Source organism: Rutidosis leptorrhynchoides, chromosome 10 (assembly GCF_046630445.1).
Source record: "Rutidosis leptorrhynchoides isolate AG116_Rl617_1_P2 chromosome 10, CSIRO_AGI_Rlap_v1, whole genome shotgun sequence".
Classification (NCBI taxonomy): Eukaryota; Viridiplantae; Streptophyta; class Magnoliopsida; order Asterales; family Asteraceae; genus Rutidosis; species Rutidosis leptorrhynchoides.
Genome location: NC_092342.1, coordinates 312861424 through 312876542, shown reverse-complemented (window position 1 = coordinate 312876542; position 15119 = coordinate 312861424). Strand labels below are relative to the sequence as shown.

Below are 15119 nucleotides of genomic sequence, written 5' to 3'. Positions count from 1 at the left end.
AAAATTCTATACGAGTGAGTTACGAGGGGAGTGTTATAATCTAGTGAGTTGTCTAAATACGTTGTTAGTATTTTCGGAGTCTAGATTAGAGTGATACATTGTAACCTCGAGTTTGCCATATTTGTTAGTAAAATCCATCTCTGCTTCCGCCCGTGGACTAGGCCTCACGTCGAACCACGTAAAATTCTTGTGTCTTTATTTATTGCTTAAATTGTTCTATTAATTTCTCGGGTCTTGAAAGTGCGCTAATCACAACAGTCTTACTTTAATGGAGGCTCCACAAAACCAAATCTCAAGCACCACAAGTGACATTGACAAAAGGAAGAATTATTTACTTTGAAGATTCAAGTAAAACAAGAATTGGTCGATGCCATAATCAATACTGGGAGCCAAAAGAATTTGGTTTCTAGTGACTTGGTGCAGCGATTGGGGTTATATACTGTACCACACCCACGCCCCTATGCCTTGGGTTGGATACAAAAAGAAGCCGACTCTCAGGTAATTAGTCATTGTAAACTTCGATTTGCTATTACTAAACATTTCATCGATGAGGTTACCTGTGATGTTGCCCCACTAGACATATGTCAAGTGATATTTGGCAGCGCATATTTATGGGAGAGAAATGCGGTTTATCATGGATGCTAGCAGAAGTACCAACTTGAGAAATAGGGACGAAAATTTATACTCGAGAACAACAAAGGGTTGAATCAGATAGAGATGGTGACAACATGTCAATTCAGGAAGATTATTAGTGCTTCTACGAGTTTCGCCCTCCTTATCCTTCGACTAGTCAAGAGTGTTACGAAGGTATGCAATTTAACTTTGGGTGATGATGTTAATAATAGAATTGGAGAGCTGCTAAAGGAGTATTCAGAACTTTTTGAAAAAAAGGAGTATTCAGAACTTTTTGAAGAAACATCACGACTCCCTACGCTCTATAAAGCATGAGATAAATTTGATAGCTGATTCGAACCTACCCAAAATAGGTATGTATTGAAACTCTTCTGAAAGGACCCGTCCTAATCCACCTGGACGAAGTCATCAACATTTGGTCCCATTGCGATGATCGGCTCCAAGTAATGCCCTTATATTGAGCAAATGCACAGCGGAAGACTTAATTCGTACCTGAGAATAAACATGCTTTAAAGTGTCAACCAAAAGGTTGGTGAGTTCATAGGTTTATCATGACAATCATTTCAATATGTTAATAGACAACAAGATTTCATAATCATAAACATAATACACTCGCAAGTGTATGTAAAGCATTCTAAGTGGTTGAGCACTTGGTAACCATACTTAACATTTAATCAACGTCGCATATTCCCTTTATTATGAAATCTCACTACACCTTACCAATTGTAGTCACCCAAACGAAGTACTGTGCAACCGTTGAATACTGGTCGTCCAGTCCGGTTGGGGTTGTCAGGCCCGATAGATCTATCAACAGGATTCGCGTTTACAATACCCATGTAAATAGTAGTTACCAAGCTACAGGGAAATATGCCAGTGGTACAACTCAACGTAGAATATATTTTTAAGTACTTGTGTCTATTTTGTAAACATTTATAAAAGCAGCGCATGTATTCTCAGCCCAAAAATATATATTGCAAAAGCAATTAAAAAGGGAGCAAATGAAACTCACTTTTGCCTTGAAGGTATTTAATTCGACTTGGTCTCCGATAGATATCACGAACCTAACCATATATATAATATATCAACATATTTTCTTTTTAATTAATCGTTACATATATATATACTTTTAATATTTTCTTAGTCCGTAGTTAGCAGTCCGATGTTAGAGGTCCACAATTAGTTGCTTAAATAAAATAAATAAAGATCCCATCGTATTCGTATTGATCAGAATTAATCTCGACCCATGGTACCATGTTGTCAAATGACGTGTTGCGTACATAAAGTACCGTGTTGTCAAATGACGTGTTGCGTACAATCATGAGGTCTTATGATTAATCTTCTCGTGTTGTTTACGGGTGGTCCTGAAATATATAAAATCAAATCATAAGTAATTATATATAAAATATCATATTAATTAGAAAAGATATGATTAATTTACTTTTTCTCCAAATATTTTCGTAGCTAAACTAGCTTCGGATACCCAATCTTGTTTTAGTCGTAGTTTCTTCATTACAACTCCGTTTTTGTTGGTTCAACTTGCCACTTCCTTGGATGGAGTCAAATTTTAAGAATATGAACTGAAAATACCTTAGTTTGTATTCAAAATCATAGGTTATAGGTCAAACTTTGGTGAAACTTATGAAAGTGATCATTTTCCATCATAAAAACAACATTTAATGATCATTTTTCTAAAAATACTTACACTTTGAGTTAAACCATGAAATTTTTATGTGTTAACATATTCATAAGAAATATCATTTTTCCAGAACATGAACTTCCAATTCAAAGTTCAAGATGGTTTTTAATTATCCAACCCAAAACAGCCCCCGGTTGCACTCCGACGACGTAGATTCAGTTTTTAAGATGTTCTTTGTAAAACCAAGTTATATCTTGTTAGGTTAGCATATCATTATGATATATTACAGGTCTTGAAATGTTTTAAAAGTTAAGTTAGAAGGATCTATTTAGTTTGCGAACAAGTTTGAAATCATTCAAACTATGTTCTTGTTGTTAAAATTTTATACCACAAAATAAGATAGCTATATGAATATGAATTGAATAAGATTATGAACAAGGTTACTACCTCAAGTTACTTGGACAAAGTTACTGCAAAAGATAAGAAATAATCTTGGAATCAAAGAGTGGCGGAGTTAGATCAAAAGGTTGGAAGTAAACTTCTTCAAATGGGTGGTTATTTTGATATGTTCTTGAAAGAGTTTTCTTATGGTGTTTAAGGCTTGTAATTGAAGCTAAATGATGGGAAAAATTCTTGGAGATGATCAAGTATGAAGTTAGGAGTATTTTGAGAGAGAAATTAGGGTGTAGGTATGAGAAAATGGAGTGAAGAAATGGTGTTCATTTATAAAAACGTTTTTAGTTTATAAAGAAAGAAAAGGATTCCTAATTTTGTTTTCTTACTAATAATTCATACTACTTGACAAATCCTAGTTACCTCATATCTAGGGCAGTAATAATGTTGATTAGGATGTTGATTTAATGTGTATATACCAATAGTAAATACGTATAGAAGCTGGGTATGATACGGGTACATATACCCTAGATATACATATAGAAATCTTGAGGAAACGGAACGAGAATTCAAATATAGCTATCTTTTGTGAATATACTTATATTGTTTTATGTATTTAAATCCTTAAAAAGTGATTAAATACATTATATATACGATACACGTATAAGCATTATAGATTATAAGTATATATATCAAAGAATGTTACGTATAGTTATCGTTTTGAAAACTTAAGTTAGTAGTTTCAAAATATACTTATAACTCATTGTCATTAGTACACAATGAGATGTTAAACCATCCTTAGATCATGTTAAATATATATAAATACATATATATACACAAACGTATAATTATCGTATGTTATATAGTTCGTGATATCATCGGTCATATTGGACGGTCAAACGTTGTGTAAAACTCTTTTCAAAAACACAAGTCTCAACAATTTGGATTGCTTATCATGTTGGTATGGTTTAATTTATGTAAATATTAATCTCATAAGTATAATTTGGTCGGAAAATTCCGGGTCATTACAGTACCTACCCGTTAAAGAAATTTCGTCCCCGAAATTTGATAGAGGTTGTTATGGATAACAATAATAAGGTTTTCATGACAAATATAAGGTGATAATGGAGTTTTATCATCATTGAGTAATGTAGATAAAACGATTCGATTATGCGAAGAATATAAATGAGACTATCGTAAAAGAGTGAGATTAGTAAAATATATTCGTCTTAACCGATGACGTATTTATGATTGATTTCCGGGATTTAAGGGATTTAAAGAGAATCTTACGTAATAAGATTTGGTTCTTTGGTGATTAAGGAAATCAGGATCTTCTTTGATTATATGCAATAATCTGTTTCGATTGCTCTGTCGGATATTTCACTATAAATTCACCCCTTCGTTTCCTTATTTTCCACGACTCACACCTTCTATTCTTTCTCCCTTGATTCTTACTTTAAAGCATTCATCAATATGCTCCATCCAGTCCTGATTCTTGATATACTCCTAATTTTTATATCTGTCATTCTTCTTTTTCATCTACCACCAGAAGAATATATTTACTTCTACTATACTCTTGTGTTTATAGTGTTTCTAATTCTCCCGTGTCTCTATATTGCTATCTGCATATATATATATACGGTTTGTAATTTCGGGGTTATTATCGGAGTTTATATTCTTCATTATTTTTCGGAGCTTCATGCTTTCGTTTTCTCTTCCCGACTTCGAGTCAAGCGAGTAATGGTCCGGAATTCGTAGATATGAAATTCAGAATGAACATAGCTAATGCTCTAAGAAGAAAATGGTAATAGAACGATTTTGATTTGTTAAATTACCAGAATACCCTGGAGAAGACCGAGTCATCCAGAAAAATATTCTCTTGATATGTTTAGAGATTGGATAGAATGTAAGAGTCGTGTAAATGGCACATGATGACGGTACTGTGAATCATCATGCTTCATTAGAAACTCAGCATGACTTACTGTAATATAATGACGTTGATCAAGTGTCATTATATTATACTAATCCATGCTTCAGTTCCCAACACTACTTCAAAACATTCATATTTTAAACTCGAAGGTTTCAGAATTTAGAAACTAACACAGTTTCTTTTATGTTGCAGATATTACAGAGAGATAAATGATCTCAGATAAGAATAGTTGTGAAAATATAGCCAGAAATATGGAGGATATTTATAATAGAACATACGAGAATATCTTAGAATTTCTAATATCAATGGATGATGAAGAAGATTTGTCTGTGAAGGTTTAGAATGAGAAATAAGATGTTTGCTAACGATTTCAGCAGGCACAGAATCATTTGGATTCTTTGAAGGCAAACTTATTCTTTGTGATTTGTCCACGGCTTTCTTCATAGTTTCGCATAATCTGCTTTTCGGTACTAAATTTTCTATCGAGCGTTCCTAACACTCCTTTCTTTATCATCAAACTTTTGGCCATTAAGATCATCTACAACATGCTGCTTCGTCAGCATTTTCAAAGTTAACTGATCTGGGTCATCGGTTATCAAAACGAGGTAGTTTCAGGAGAATTGTGTTTTTAGAATGATTAATCGATGATGGTAATATTGTGGAATATAAAAGGTTCCCCAGTAACAATAAAGAGTACGCATATATATCGCGGTTATAATAAAGTTGTTTCGGATGAAAATTCGGAGTTGACTTACTGGAGCTGTGACAAAATTAGCTACTTTGGAAAGGGATTGCAAAACGATCTTCGGTAATAACAATGTCAAAGGAACTAGAACAGATACGTGTCAAACGTTTACTCAGTTTCCGAGGGTTTTTCAGGTGCATAACTATATGCATCAATCTTTTCTTCCGTAGATGAAGTGCGGTTGGTTTATCCTCTCGATTGAGGTGTTTTTAAGAATCATGATAGATTTGAACGCTGATTGTAATCGTCGAGATACAATGAGGTTTAAGATGAAATCAAGTGGCAATCTTGAAGAAATGTTTAGTTTCATATGTTATAATCAATATTTTAATTCATTTTAATTGTCCAATGTCATTAGTCCACAGTCGATAGTCCACAGTAACAGTCCAATAATTCATATATAGTTTAATATATAATATACGAATTAATTAATACGTGTCGTGACCCGTATACGTCTCAGACTCGATCACAACTCAAACTATATATATTATTGTAGAATCAACCTCAACCCTGTATAGAGAACTCGATCATTACTGCATATAGAGTGTCTATGGTGATTCCAAATAATATATATAGATGCGTCGATATGATATGTCAAAACATTGTATACGTGTCCCGATATTTAAAGTGCGTAAAATAATTACAGAAATTAAATGACGATAAATAAAAGTGCGATAATTAAATTGCGATAAATAAACTGCGATAAATAAAATGTAATCAGTTAGCTAGGAACAGTTAGCTGGAACAGTTAGCGTGGATTCTTAACAAAATTTTTCATAGTTAATTTGTTTGTTTCTAACAGATTTTATTTTGTCATATGTTTTCTTCATATGCCACTTGTTGGATTCTGGGAAGTCAAAATCCAAATATGAAACTGAATGAAAATAGTTATTCTGCGGTGAACGGATACGTATATCGGTGGTTGTAAGTAGGATAGTAAATGACTGTTGAATCAGCTTCGACGAATGTACAATGTAACTTATTAAGATGAAATCTAATTATTCCTCGGGTATTACCTACCCGTTAAAAAAAATTTTCACCATTAATATTTTGTACAAAAGAACTTTTAATTACAATCTTTATGAAAACATATATACATATATATTTTCTTCAGATGAAATCATGAATTTAATGAGTTAATATGATATTAATCTCATTTGCTTTTCAGTTTGAGCTAGAATAAGAAATCTCTAAAACTTTTTGAAACCACATATTCTTCGCAGAATATCAATGAAGTTATGGATCAATACTTCATCGTTCATTATTGTTGGTACTCCTTGGTATCTATGGTGCGTATGATGTTGATGTTTGTGGGACAGATTATGATGTCGAGACGTGTGATGCGGATGTTGTTTGTTAGTGGTGATGATGGTATTGTTGATGTTATTGATGGTGGTGCTGATTATGCTGCTGGTGCTGCTACTGGTGTTTGCAACCTTCGCACCATGTTCTCCAAAGCCGTCACGCGAGCGCGAAGTTCGTTAACTTCTGCTAGTACACCGGGATGATTGGCGGTTGGAGCGAGCGAATGAACAAGATTTGTAATATGGGATAGTATATAATCGTGACGAGATACTCTAGAAATGAGAGAGAAAATGGTGTTTCGAATAGGTTCGCCGGTAAGTGCTTCAGGTTCATCGCCAAGAGGGCAATTTGGTGGATGGAATGGATCGCCTTCTTCTTGTCTCCAGTGATTTAGTATATTACGAACCCATCCCCAATTCATCCAGAATAGATGATGGGAAATTGGTTGATCCATTCCGGTGACGCTGTTTTCGAAGCCCGAATGGAAATCCATATCGGCATAACTGTCGGAATCTGAAGAATTCGAACTAGATGCGGAATCCATCTTGTATAATGGGGAAAATGAATTTTTGTTATGGAATAGATTATAGGAGTTAGATTTGGTACTCTTCAATACATAATTTACATATGTATATATAATACCAAAATCCCGTAAATTACGGAGAATCTTTGAAAAGATATCAGTCAAAGTTCGCAATAACAGATATGCTAAGATAAGAATTCGTCTATACACTATCAATGCAGTAAATGCAGTAAAACGTGTCTAGACTTATGAATGATAAGCAGGTAATTTCCTAAGGATGATAAGTAGATGATTTCCGACTAGAAATGATAAGCAAAACTTTTGACATGTAGACACGGTCGAAGTCCAGACTCATTAATGCATCCTAATAACTACTAGTTAGACACACTAATGCAAGACCTGGTTCGCTACGACCACCGCTCTGATACCAACTGAAAGGACCCGTCCTAATCCACCTGGATGAAGTCATCAACATTTGGTCCCATTGCGATGATCGGCTCCAAGTAATGCCCTTATATTGAGCAAATGCACAGCGGAAGACCTAATTCGTACCTGAGAATAAACATGCTTTAAAGTGTCAACCAAAAGGTTGGTGAGTTCATAGGTTTATCATGACAATCATTTCAATATGTTAATAGACAACAAGATTTCATAATCATAAACATAATACACTCGCAAGTGTATGTAAAGCATTCTAAGTGGTTGAGCACTTGGTAACCATACTTAACATTTAATCAACGTCGCATATTCCCTTTATTATGAAATCTCACTACACCTTACCAATTGTAGTCACCCAAACGAAGTACTGTGCAACCGTTGAATACTGGTCGTCCAGTCCGGTTGGGGTTGTCAGGCCCGATAGATCTATCAACAGGATTCGCGTTTACAATACCCATGTAAATAGTAGTTACCAAGCTACAGGGAAATATGCCAGTGGTACAACTCAACGTAGAATATATTTTTAAGTACTTGTGTCTATTTTGTAAACATTTATAAAAGCAGCGCATGTATTCTCAGCCCAAAAATATATATTGCAAAAGCAATTAAAAAGGGAGCAAATGAAACTCACTTTTGCCTTGAAGGTATTTAATTCGACTTGGTCTCCGATAGATATCACGAACCTAACCATATATATAATATATCAACATATTTTCTTTTTAAGTAATCGTTACATATATATATACTTTTAATATTTTCTTAGTCCGTAGTTAGCAGTCCGATGTTAGAGGTCCACAATTAGTTGCTTAAATAAAATAAATAAAGATCCCATCGTATTCGTATTGATCAGAATTAATCTCGACCCATAGTACCATGTTGTCAAATGACGTGTTGCGTACATAAAGTACCGTGTTGTCAAATGACGTGTTGCGTACAATCATGAGGTCTTATGATTAATCTTCTCGTGTTGTTTACGGGTGGTCCTGAAATATATAAAATCAAATCATAAGTAATTATATATAAAATATCATATTAATTAGAAAAGATATGATTAATTTACTTTTTCTCCAAATATTTTCGTAGCTAAACTAGCTTCGGATACCCAATCTTGTTTTAGTCGTAGTTTCTTCATTACAACTCCGTTTTTGTTGGTTCAACTTGCCACTTCCTTAGATGGAGTCAAATTTTAAGAATATGAACTGAAAATACCTTAGTTTGTATTCAAAATCATAGGTTATAGGTCAAACTTTGGTGAAACTTATGAAAGTGATCATTTTCCATCATAAAAACAACATTTAATGATCATTTTTCTAAAAATACTTACACTTTGAGTTAAACCATGAAATTTTTATGTGTTAACATATTCATAAGAAATATCATTTTTCCAGAACATGAACTTCCAATTCAAAGTTCAAGATGGTTTTTAATTATCCAACCCAAAACAGCCCCCGGTTGCACTCCGACGACGTAGATTCAGTTTTTAAGATGTTCTTTGTAAAACCAAGTTATATCTTGTTAGGTTAGCATATCATTATGATATATTACAGGTCTTGAAATGTTTTAAAAGTTAAGTTAGAAGGATCTATTTAGTTTACGAACAAGTTTGAAATCATTCAAACTATGTTCTTGTTGTTAAAATTTTATACCACAAAATAAGATAGCTATATGAATATGAATTGAATAAGATTATGAACAAGGTTACTACCTCAAGTTACTTGGACAAAGTTACTGCAAAAGATAAGAAATAATCTTGGAATCAAAGAGTGGTGGAGTTAGATCAAAAGGTTGGAAGTAAACTTCTTCAAATGGGTGGTTATTTTGATATGTTCTTGAAAGAGTTTTCTTATGGTGTTTAAGGCTTGTAATTGAAGCTAAATGATGGGGAAAATGCTTGGAGATGATCAAGTATGAAGTTAGGAGTATTTTGAGAGAGAAATGAGGGTGTAGGTATGAGAAAATGGAGTGAAGAAATGGTGTTCATTTATAAAAACGTTTTTAGTTTATAAAGAAAGAAAATGATTCCTAATTTTGTTTTCTTACTAATAATTCATACTACTTGACAAATCCTAGTTACCTCATATCTAGGGCAGTAATAATGTTGATTAGGATGTTGATTTGATGTGTATATACCAATAGTAAATTCGTATAGAAGCTGGGTATGATACGCGTACATATACTCTAGATATACGTATAGAAATCTTGAGGAAACGGAACGAGAATTCAAATATAGCTATCTTTTGTGAATATACTTATATTGTTTTATGTATTTAAGTCCTTAAAAAGTGATTAAATACATTATATATACGATACACATATAAGCATTATAGATTATAAGTATATATATCAAAGAATGTTACGTATAGTTATCGTTTTGAAAACTTAAGTTAGTAGTTTCAAAATATACTTATAACTCATTGTCATTAGTACACAATGAGATGTTAAACCATCCTTAGATCATGTTAAATATATATAAATACATATATATATATACACAAACGTATAATTATCGTATGTTATATAGTTCGTGATATCATCGGTCATATTGGACGGTCAAATGTTGTGTAAAACTCTTTTCAAAAACACAAGTCTCAACAATTTGGATTGCTTATCATGTTGGTATGGTTTAATTTATGTAAATATTAATCTCATAAGTATAATTTGGTCGGAAAATTCCGGGTCATTACATCTTCCTTAGAAAACGAAGAGATAAAGAGGCAAGTTGAGGAGCTGCTGAATCTGGGGGTGATCAAAGCAAGCTGCTGGCCACGTGGGTCACCCGTTATACTCGTTCCAAAGAAAGACAGGGGATGGAGGATGTGTATTGATTATTAGGCTCTTAATAAGATAACTGTTAAAAATTGATACTCTATTCCTCGCATTGACGATTTGTTGGACCAACTGAAGCATGCTACCGTCTTCACAAAACTCGACTTAAAGTCATTTTACTATCAAGTTCAGGTCCGCAAAGAAGACACGTGGAAGATGGCATTCAAAACCCAACAAGGGTTATACGAATGGCATGTAATGCCATTTGGACTTTGTAATGCACCGACAACATTTATGAGACTTACGAATGATATATTGCGACCTTATCTTGACGATTTTGTTGTGGTTTATCTAAATGATATACATGGTAGTAGGTCTTAAGAAGAACATTTGGCCCATTTATGCAAGGTGTTCCAATTATTACAGTACATAAAAGGTTCGTCTGGTTAACCCTCCATTTCATGCTTACAAGTTAGAAAATAAAACTGCACTCTATCAAAATCCAATAGCATTTGCCTTTCGAGAAATTTCTTTTCTGCTTGATGTTTTAGCTCCAATCTTTTTAAATGCAGATATAAGTGTCTTTATGTATGACGAGATATCGTTCTTGAAGAAAGTTGAACATGATCTATTGTCACCCTCATCAACATGTTGTACACCTCCTCTCACAAAACACCCCACTTGCACACCTTCCATGTACGCTTTACACGCCATTAAAATATCACCAACACGATTGCGAAAATGTCCAACCACCAACTCCTCAAAGTTCTGTATTATAAAAAGAACATAAACTATAGCAATAATGAAATAGCCCAAAAGAACTCAAAACCTTAAAGGTCATATAAGGAAGCAAACTTATGGGACGTGGCAATTAGAACCTAAGTTACTTATAATTGGGTCACCACAGGTCATATCAAAACATATAAATAAAAGACCTGTTGTGGATTAACAAATTTTAACACTATAAAATATAAAATGTTTGGAGGCGACTGGTACTGACACAACCCTAGAAAATGGAGCTTAAAAATCAAAATTATTTGTGTAATGCCATTACCCAACATGCCCGACCCAGCAATTATCCCACTTATAAAATCTAAAAGTTACCTTGGGTGGCTTGTTCATGGTATACACCATCGTTTTAAGCGATGAAATAAGGGTATCCTCATTGTATTCCAAGGATCGGCGTTCACCATGTGCAGTGCCAATAGAATGTGCAAAACCGGGTTCATTAAAATATGGCCTTGTGTTTAAAACCAAACCCTGTATAGAAACCAAAACCTGGAGCATTGTCGAAGTCCCAGGGATCCAGCTCTGCTGACTGCCATCCCACGTGCTCAAAAGGCTAAGGCAAACATAGCCGTCGTCGTACAGATTTGGATTTATATGAAGACCGCCAGAGCAATACTTCACAAGCTGAAATAAAAATAAATATAGCACATAAAGTTAACAAGTATTATTCATTAAAATCAATCAAGTAAATAATTGAGAAAATTGTGTGGTTGGTCCCTGTAGTTTACATGAAATGGGGTGTTTGGTCCCTGAACTTCATTTTCGGGGTTGTTGGTCCCTGTGATTTTCAAAACACGTGTGGTTGGTCCCTGTCAGGGACCAACAACCCCGAAAATGAAAGTTCAAAACTTGTGTAGTTGGTCCCTGTCAGGGACCAACCATACGTGTTTTGAAAATCACAGGGACCAACAACCCCGAAAATGAAGTTCAGGGACCAAACATCCCATTTCATGTAAACCACAGGGACCAACCGCACAATTTTCTCTAAATAATATAAGAGGACTTACAGGTGGGCTATTTGGGTAGTCACTTGGGAAATACACATCAAAAAAGAAAAGCCCATCGTGATACGGTGTCCCCTCTGCTCCAATAATTGCAGCTCGTAATATATCCATTCTTGATTCATAAACTCTCACAAATATTGTGTCTGCAGAAAAAAAACATGACAAATCTTAGCATATACGTAGTATTAGTTTTTTTAATGTGTTATGAACGGTTCAATATGTGAGGCATACCAGGCAAGTCGTTCTCAAGAATCCTCCACTCTTTCTGGATTCTTTTAGCCCATTTTTTTGGTGGCTGAAACATGCGAAAAGTATGTGCATGAAATAATATAAATGAACATTAAAGAATGTCGTTTAACAATATATTTATGATAATGCAGGCTTACCTGCTTCATTGCTGAGTTTTCCTTCGAATAAAAATGATCAGAGTAGTCCACGACAGTATCAAACTTGTTAAAACACTCGTACGTTATCAAAACATCATCATTATCAGGCCTAGCCATTCTAGAAGAACTTCCAACTATACTTGAACCATTATTATAGCTAGGGTTCATGTTTTGTGCTACAACTGTTTTAACATTGCTTGTTATTGTAACACCTTTATTGGTGGACCTTCTCCGAGAAGGTGGGTCAACTCCATTTGGCTGGACTGTTGATGCAGAGTTAACCATGGCCTTTGAATTAGATTGTGATGCACTACTAGGACCCAAGGAGATGCCCATAGAACGCTAGAAACAAAAAATGTCTATGAGTACGCTGCTCCAATAACAAAATTATTAGGTAACACATTAAAACATGGACCAGGAAATGGAGAAATGTATACCTTCCTCTTTGAATTACACTCAACCCTTGCATCAATAAAAACTACATCACTACAGTCTTCATCCATGTCAACATCAATTATTTCATAAGAAGAAATCTGGGAACATTAAGCCACATATTAAATAATAATCAATGGGTTGATAACATATACAACACGAGTGCTACAGAATTAAAAAACGAAAAAACAAACAATAAAGCAACCATAGCATTGATTTGATTAAATACCTGTTTTCGTTTAGTCTTAGACTTTGATTTGAATTTGGAAATCTCATCAGCGGATGGTGGAGCAATTTCAATCACATCAGGATCCATACACGGTGAACTACTACTCCCCGTAAACACTCTCTTCCTATACGAAAATCAAAAAACACAAATATACATCAAATTTCATATCCAAAGTTCCACACGGTATATAACACGATATACACAATTGATAGCAGAAAAAAAAAAATAGTGTACTTCTGAGGGGTGTACTTTGCAATTGCAGTAGAATCCATTGATGGACACAATCAAACCGGATTAAAATCAGCAGAATGTGAATGAAAACAAAAAAGCCCTAAACTCTAGCGGGGTATTGATATGAGCATTTTGAATTCTTATTAGGACTTGTTGACTTCAAATTGAATAGCTCGTGACAAGCACGTGGGTTCATTTAAATGTGCTAAGCACGTGACTAGTTGTAACAGCTTAAACAGAGATGAACACAATCTATCTATACCTCTATCTATATCTATCTATATCTATATCTATATCTATACTATACATTAACATTATTTAATTTGGACCCTTAGATCAAAAAAATGACCTCCATTGCACTTACTTTATAACCATTAGATCAACCTATAACCTTATAATTATTTGCACTCACACAAGACTTCCCATAATACCCCTTGGATTAAAATTACGAGACGATTGGATCTGAATAGGGGTCACGGCATTTACACCCTTCACCCCATTATCAGCAACCCTAATTTCCAGTCTGAAACAAAATGCTTTCTCTCCAAGAACATACATCCAACGGGTGAGTTTCTTTGATTTAAGGCTTCCATCGGGTTTTTCATAGATATTTATTGATTTCTCCAATTGAGATTATCTAAAATCAATCTGTCAATTTGGGCTCCAAATAATTGACTACCATCACCAATCAATCTCATTCTATTTCATCATTTAATTTCTAGTACTATACATTAAAAGAAAAGAAAAATTGAGATATACTTTTTTAGCATTATTGAATTTGGACCCTTAGATCAAAAAATGACCTCCATTGCCCTTACTTTATAACCATTGGATCAACCTATAACCTTATAATTATTTGCACTCACACAAGACTTCTCATAATACCCCTTGGATTAAAATTACGGGACGATTGGATCTGAATAGGGTTCACGACATTTACACCCTTCACCCCATTATCAGCAACCCTAATTTCCAGTCTGAAACAAAATGCTTTCTCTCCAAGAACATACATCCAACGGGTGAGTTTCTTTGATTTAAGGCTTCCATCGGGTTTTTCATAGATATTTATTGATTTCTCCAATCGAGATTATCTAAAATCAATCTGTCAATTTGGGCTCCAAATAATTGACTAACATCACCAATCAATCTCATTCTATTTCATCATTTAATTTCTAATAATCTTAAAAAGTAGTAGTTTAATTCAATACAGGTTGAAGATGTCTGATTCCATATAAGGTATGTAATTTTCTAATGATTTTTTTGACGATGATGATGATGTTCTTGCGATGTGTTTAGGTTGTGTTTGTTTATTGTGGTTGATGTTCTTGCGATGTTTTTTTTTTTTTTTTTGTTTTGTTTTTTACTTGAAAGTATTATTTTTTATTGTTGTTTGGAGGTAAATTCTGGTTTAAACCTTAAACATTATATGTTGTTTCAAGTTATTTACCTATTTGCATTCCGTCGTTGACTAACCTGAGGTGACAACTTCAACCCAAAATTGATTTGTTTGCGTTGTACTGTATTTAAACTCAGTCATCAGATAAAAAAATGCAGCTACAAAGGCGAATGGGTCCGACAATTGATCAATTTACGTTGTACTTTAGGTTGAACAGGTCAGAAAAATATGCAGCTACGAAGGGGAATACGTCCATCAATTTACGTTGTACTATACTTCGAAT

General features: G+C 34.1%; 1 protein-coding gene across 3 annotated transcripts; it reads right to left on the bottom strand.

Annotated features, from left to right (window-relative positions):
• Positions 1–10767: 10767 nt before the first annotated feature.
• Positions 10768–13549, bottom strand: LOC139871928 (putative ubiquitin-conjugating enzyme E2 38). 3 transcript variants are annotated; one of them, XM_071859680.1, is made up of 8 exons: positions 13444–13549; positions 13210–13333; positions 12986–13081; positions 12549–12890; positions 12394–12457; positions 12166–12305; positions 11474–11782; positions 10768–11137 (listed from the first exon to the last, which is right to left on the bottom strand). In XM_071859680.1, exons 1-8 carry the CDS (start codon positions 13479–13481, stop codon positions 10865–10867), a joined length of 1386 nt encoding a protein of 461 aa, XP_071715781.1. In that variant the 5' UTR covers positions 13482–13549; the 3' UTR covers positions 10768–10864. The 3 variants fall into 3 exon arrangements, with proteins under 3 accessions (XP_071715781.1, XP_071715783.1, XP_071715782.1); XM_071859682.1 differs by having other exon boundaries at positions 11648–11782; XM_071859681.1 differs by having other exon boundaries at positions 13459–13546.
• Positions 13550–15119: the final 1570 nt, after the last annotated feature.

Coding starts and splice junctions, on each gene's coding strand:
- LOC139871928 (XM_071859680.1), bottom strand. CDS start 13,481: ATGGATTCTACTGCAATTGCAAAGTACACCCCTCAGAA. Junction 13,334..13,443: donor GCAAAGTACACCCCTCAGAA/GTACACTATTTT, acceptor ATTTTCGTATAG/GAAGAGAGTGTTTACGGGGA. Junction 12,458..12,548: donor AAAACTCAGCAATGAAGCAG/GTAAGCCTGCAT, acceptor CGCATGTTTCAG/CCACCAAAAAAATGGGCTAA.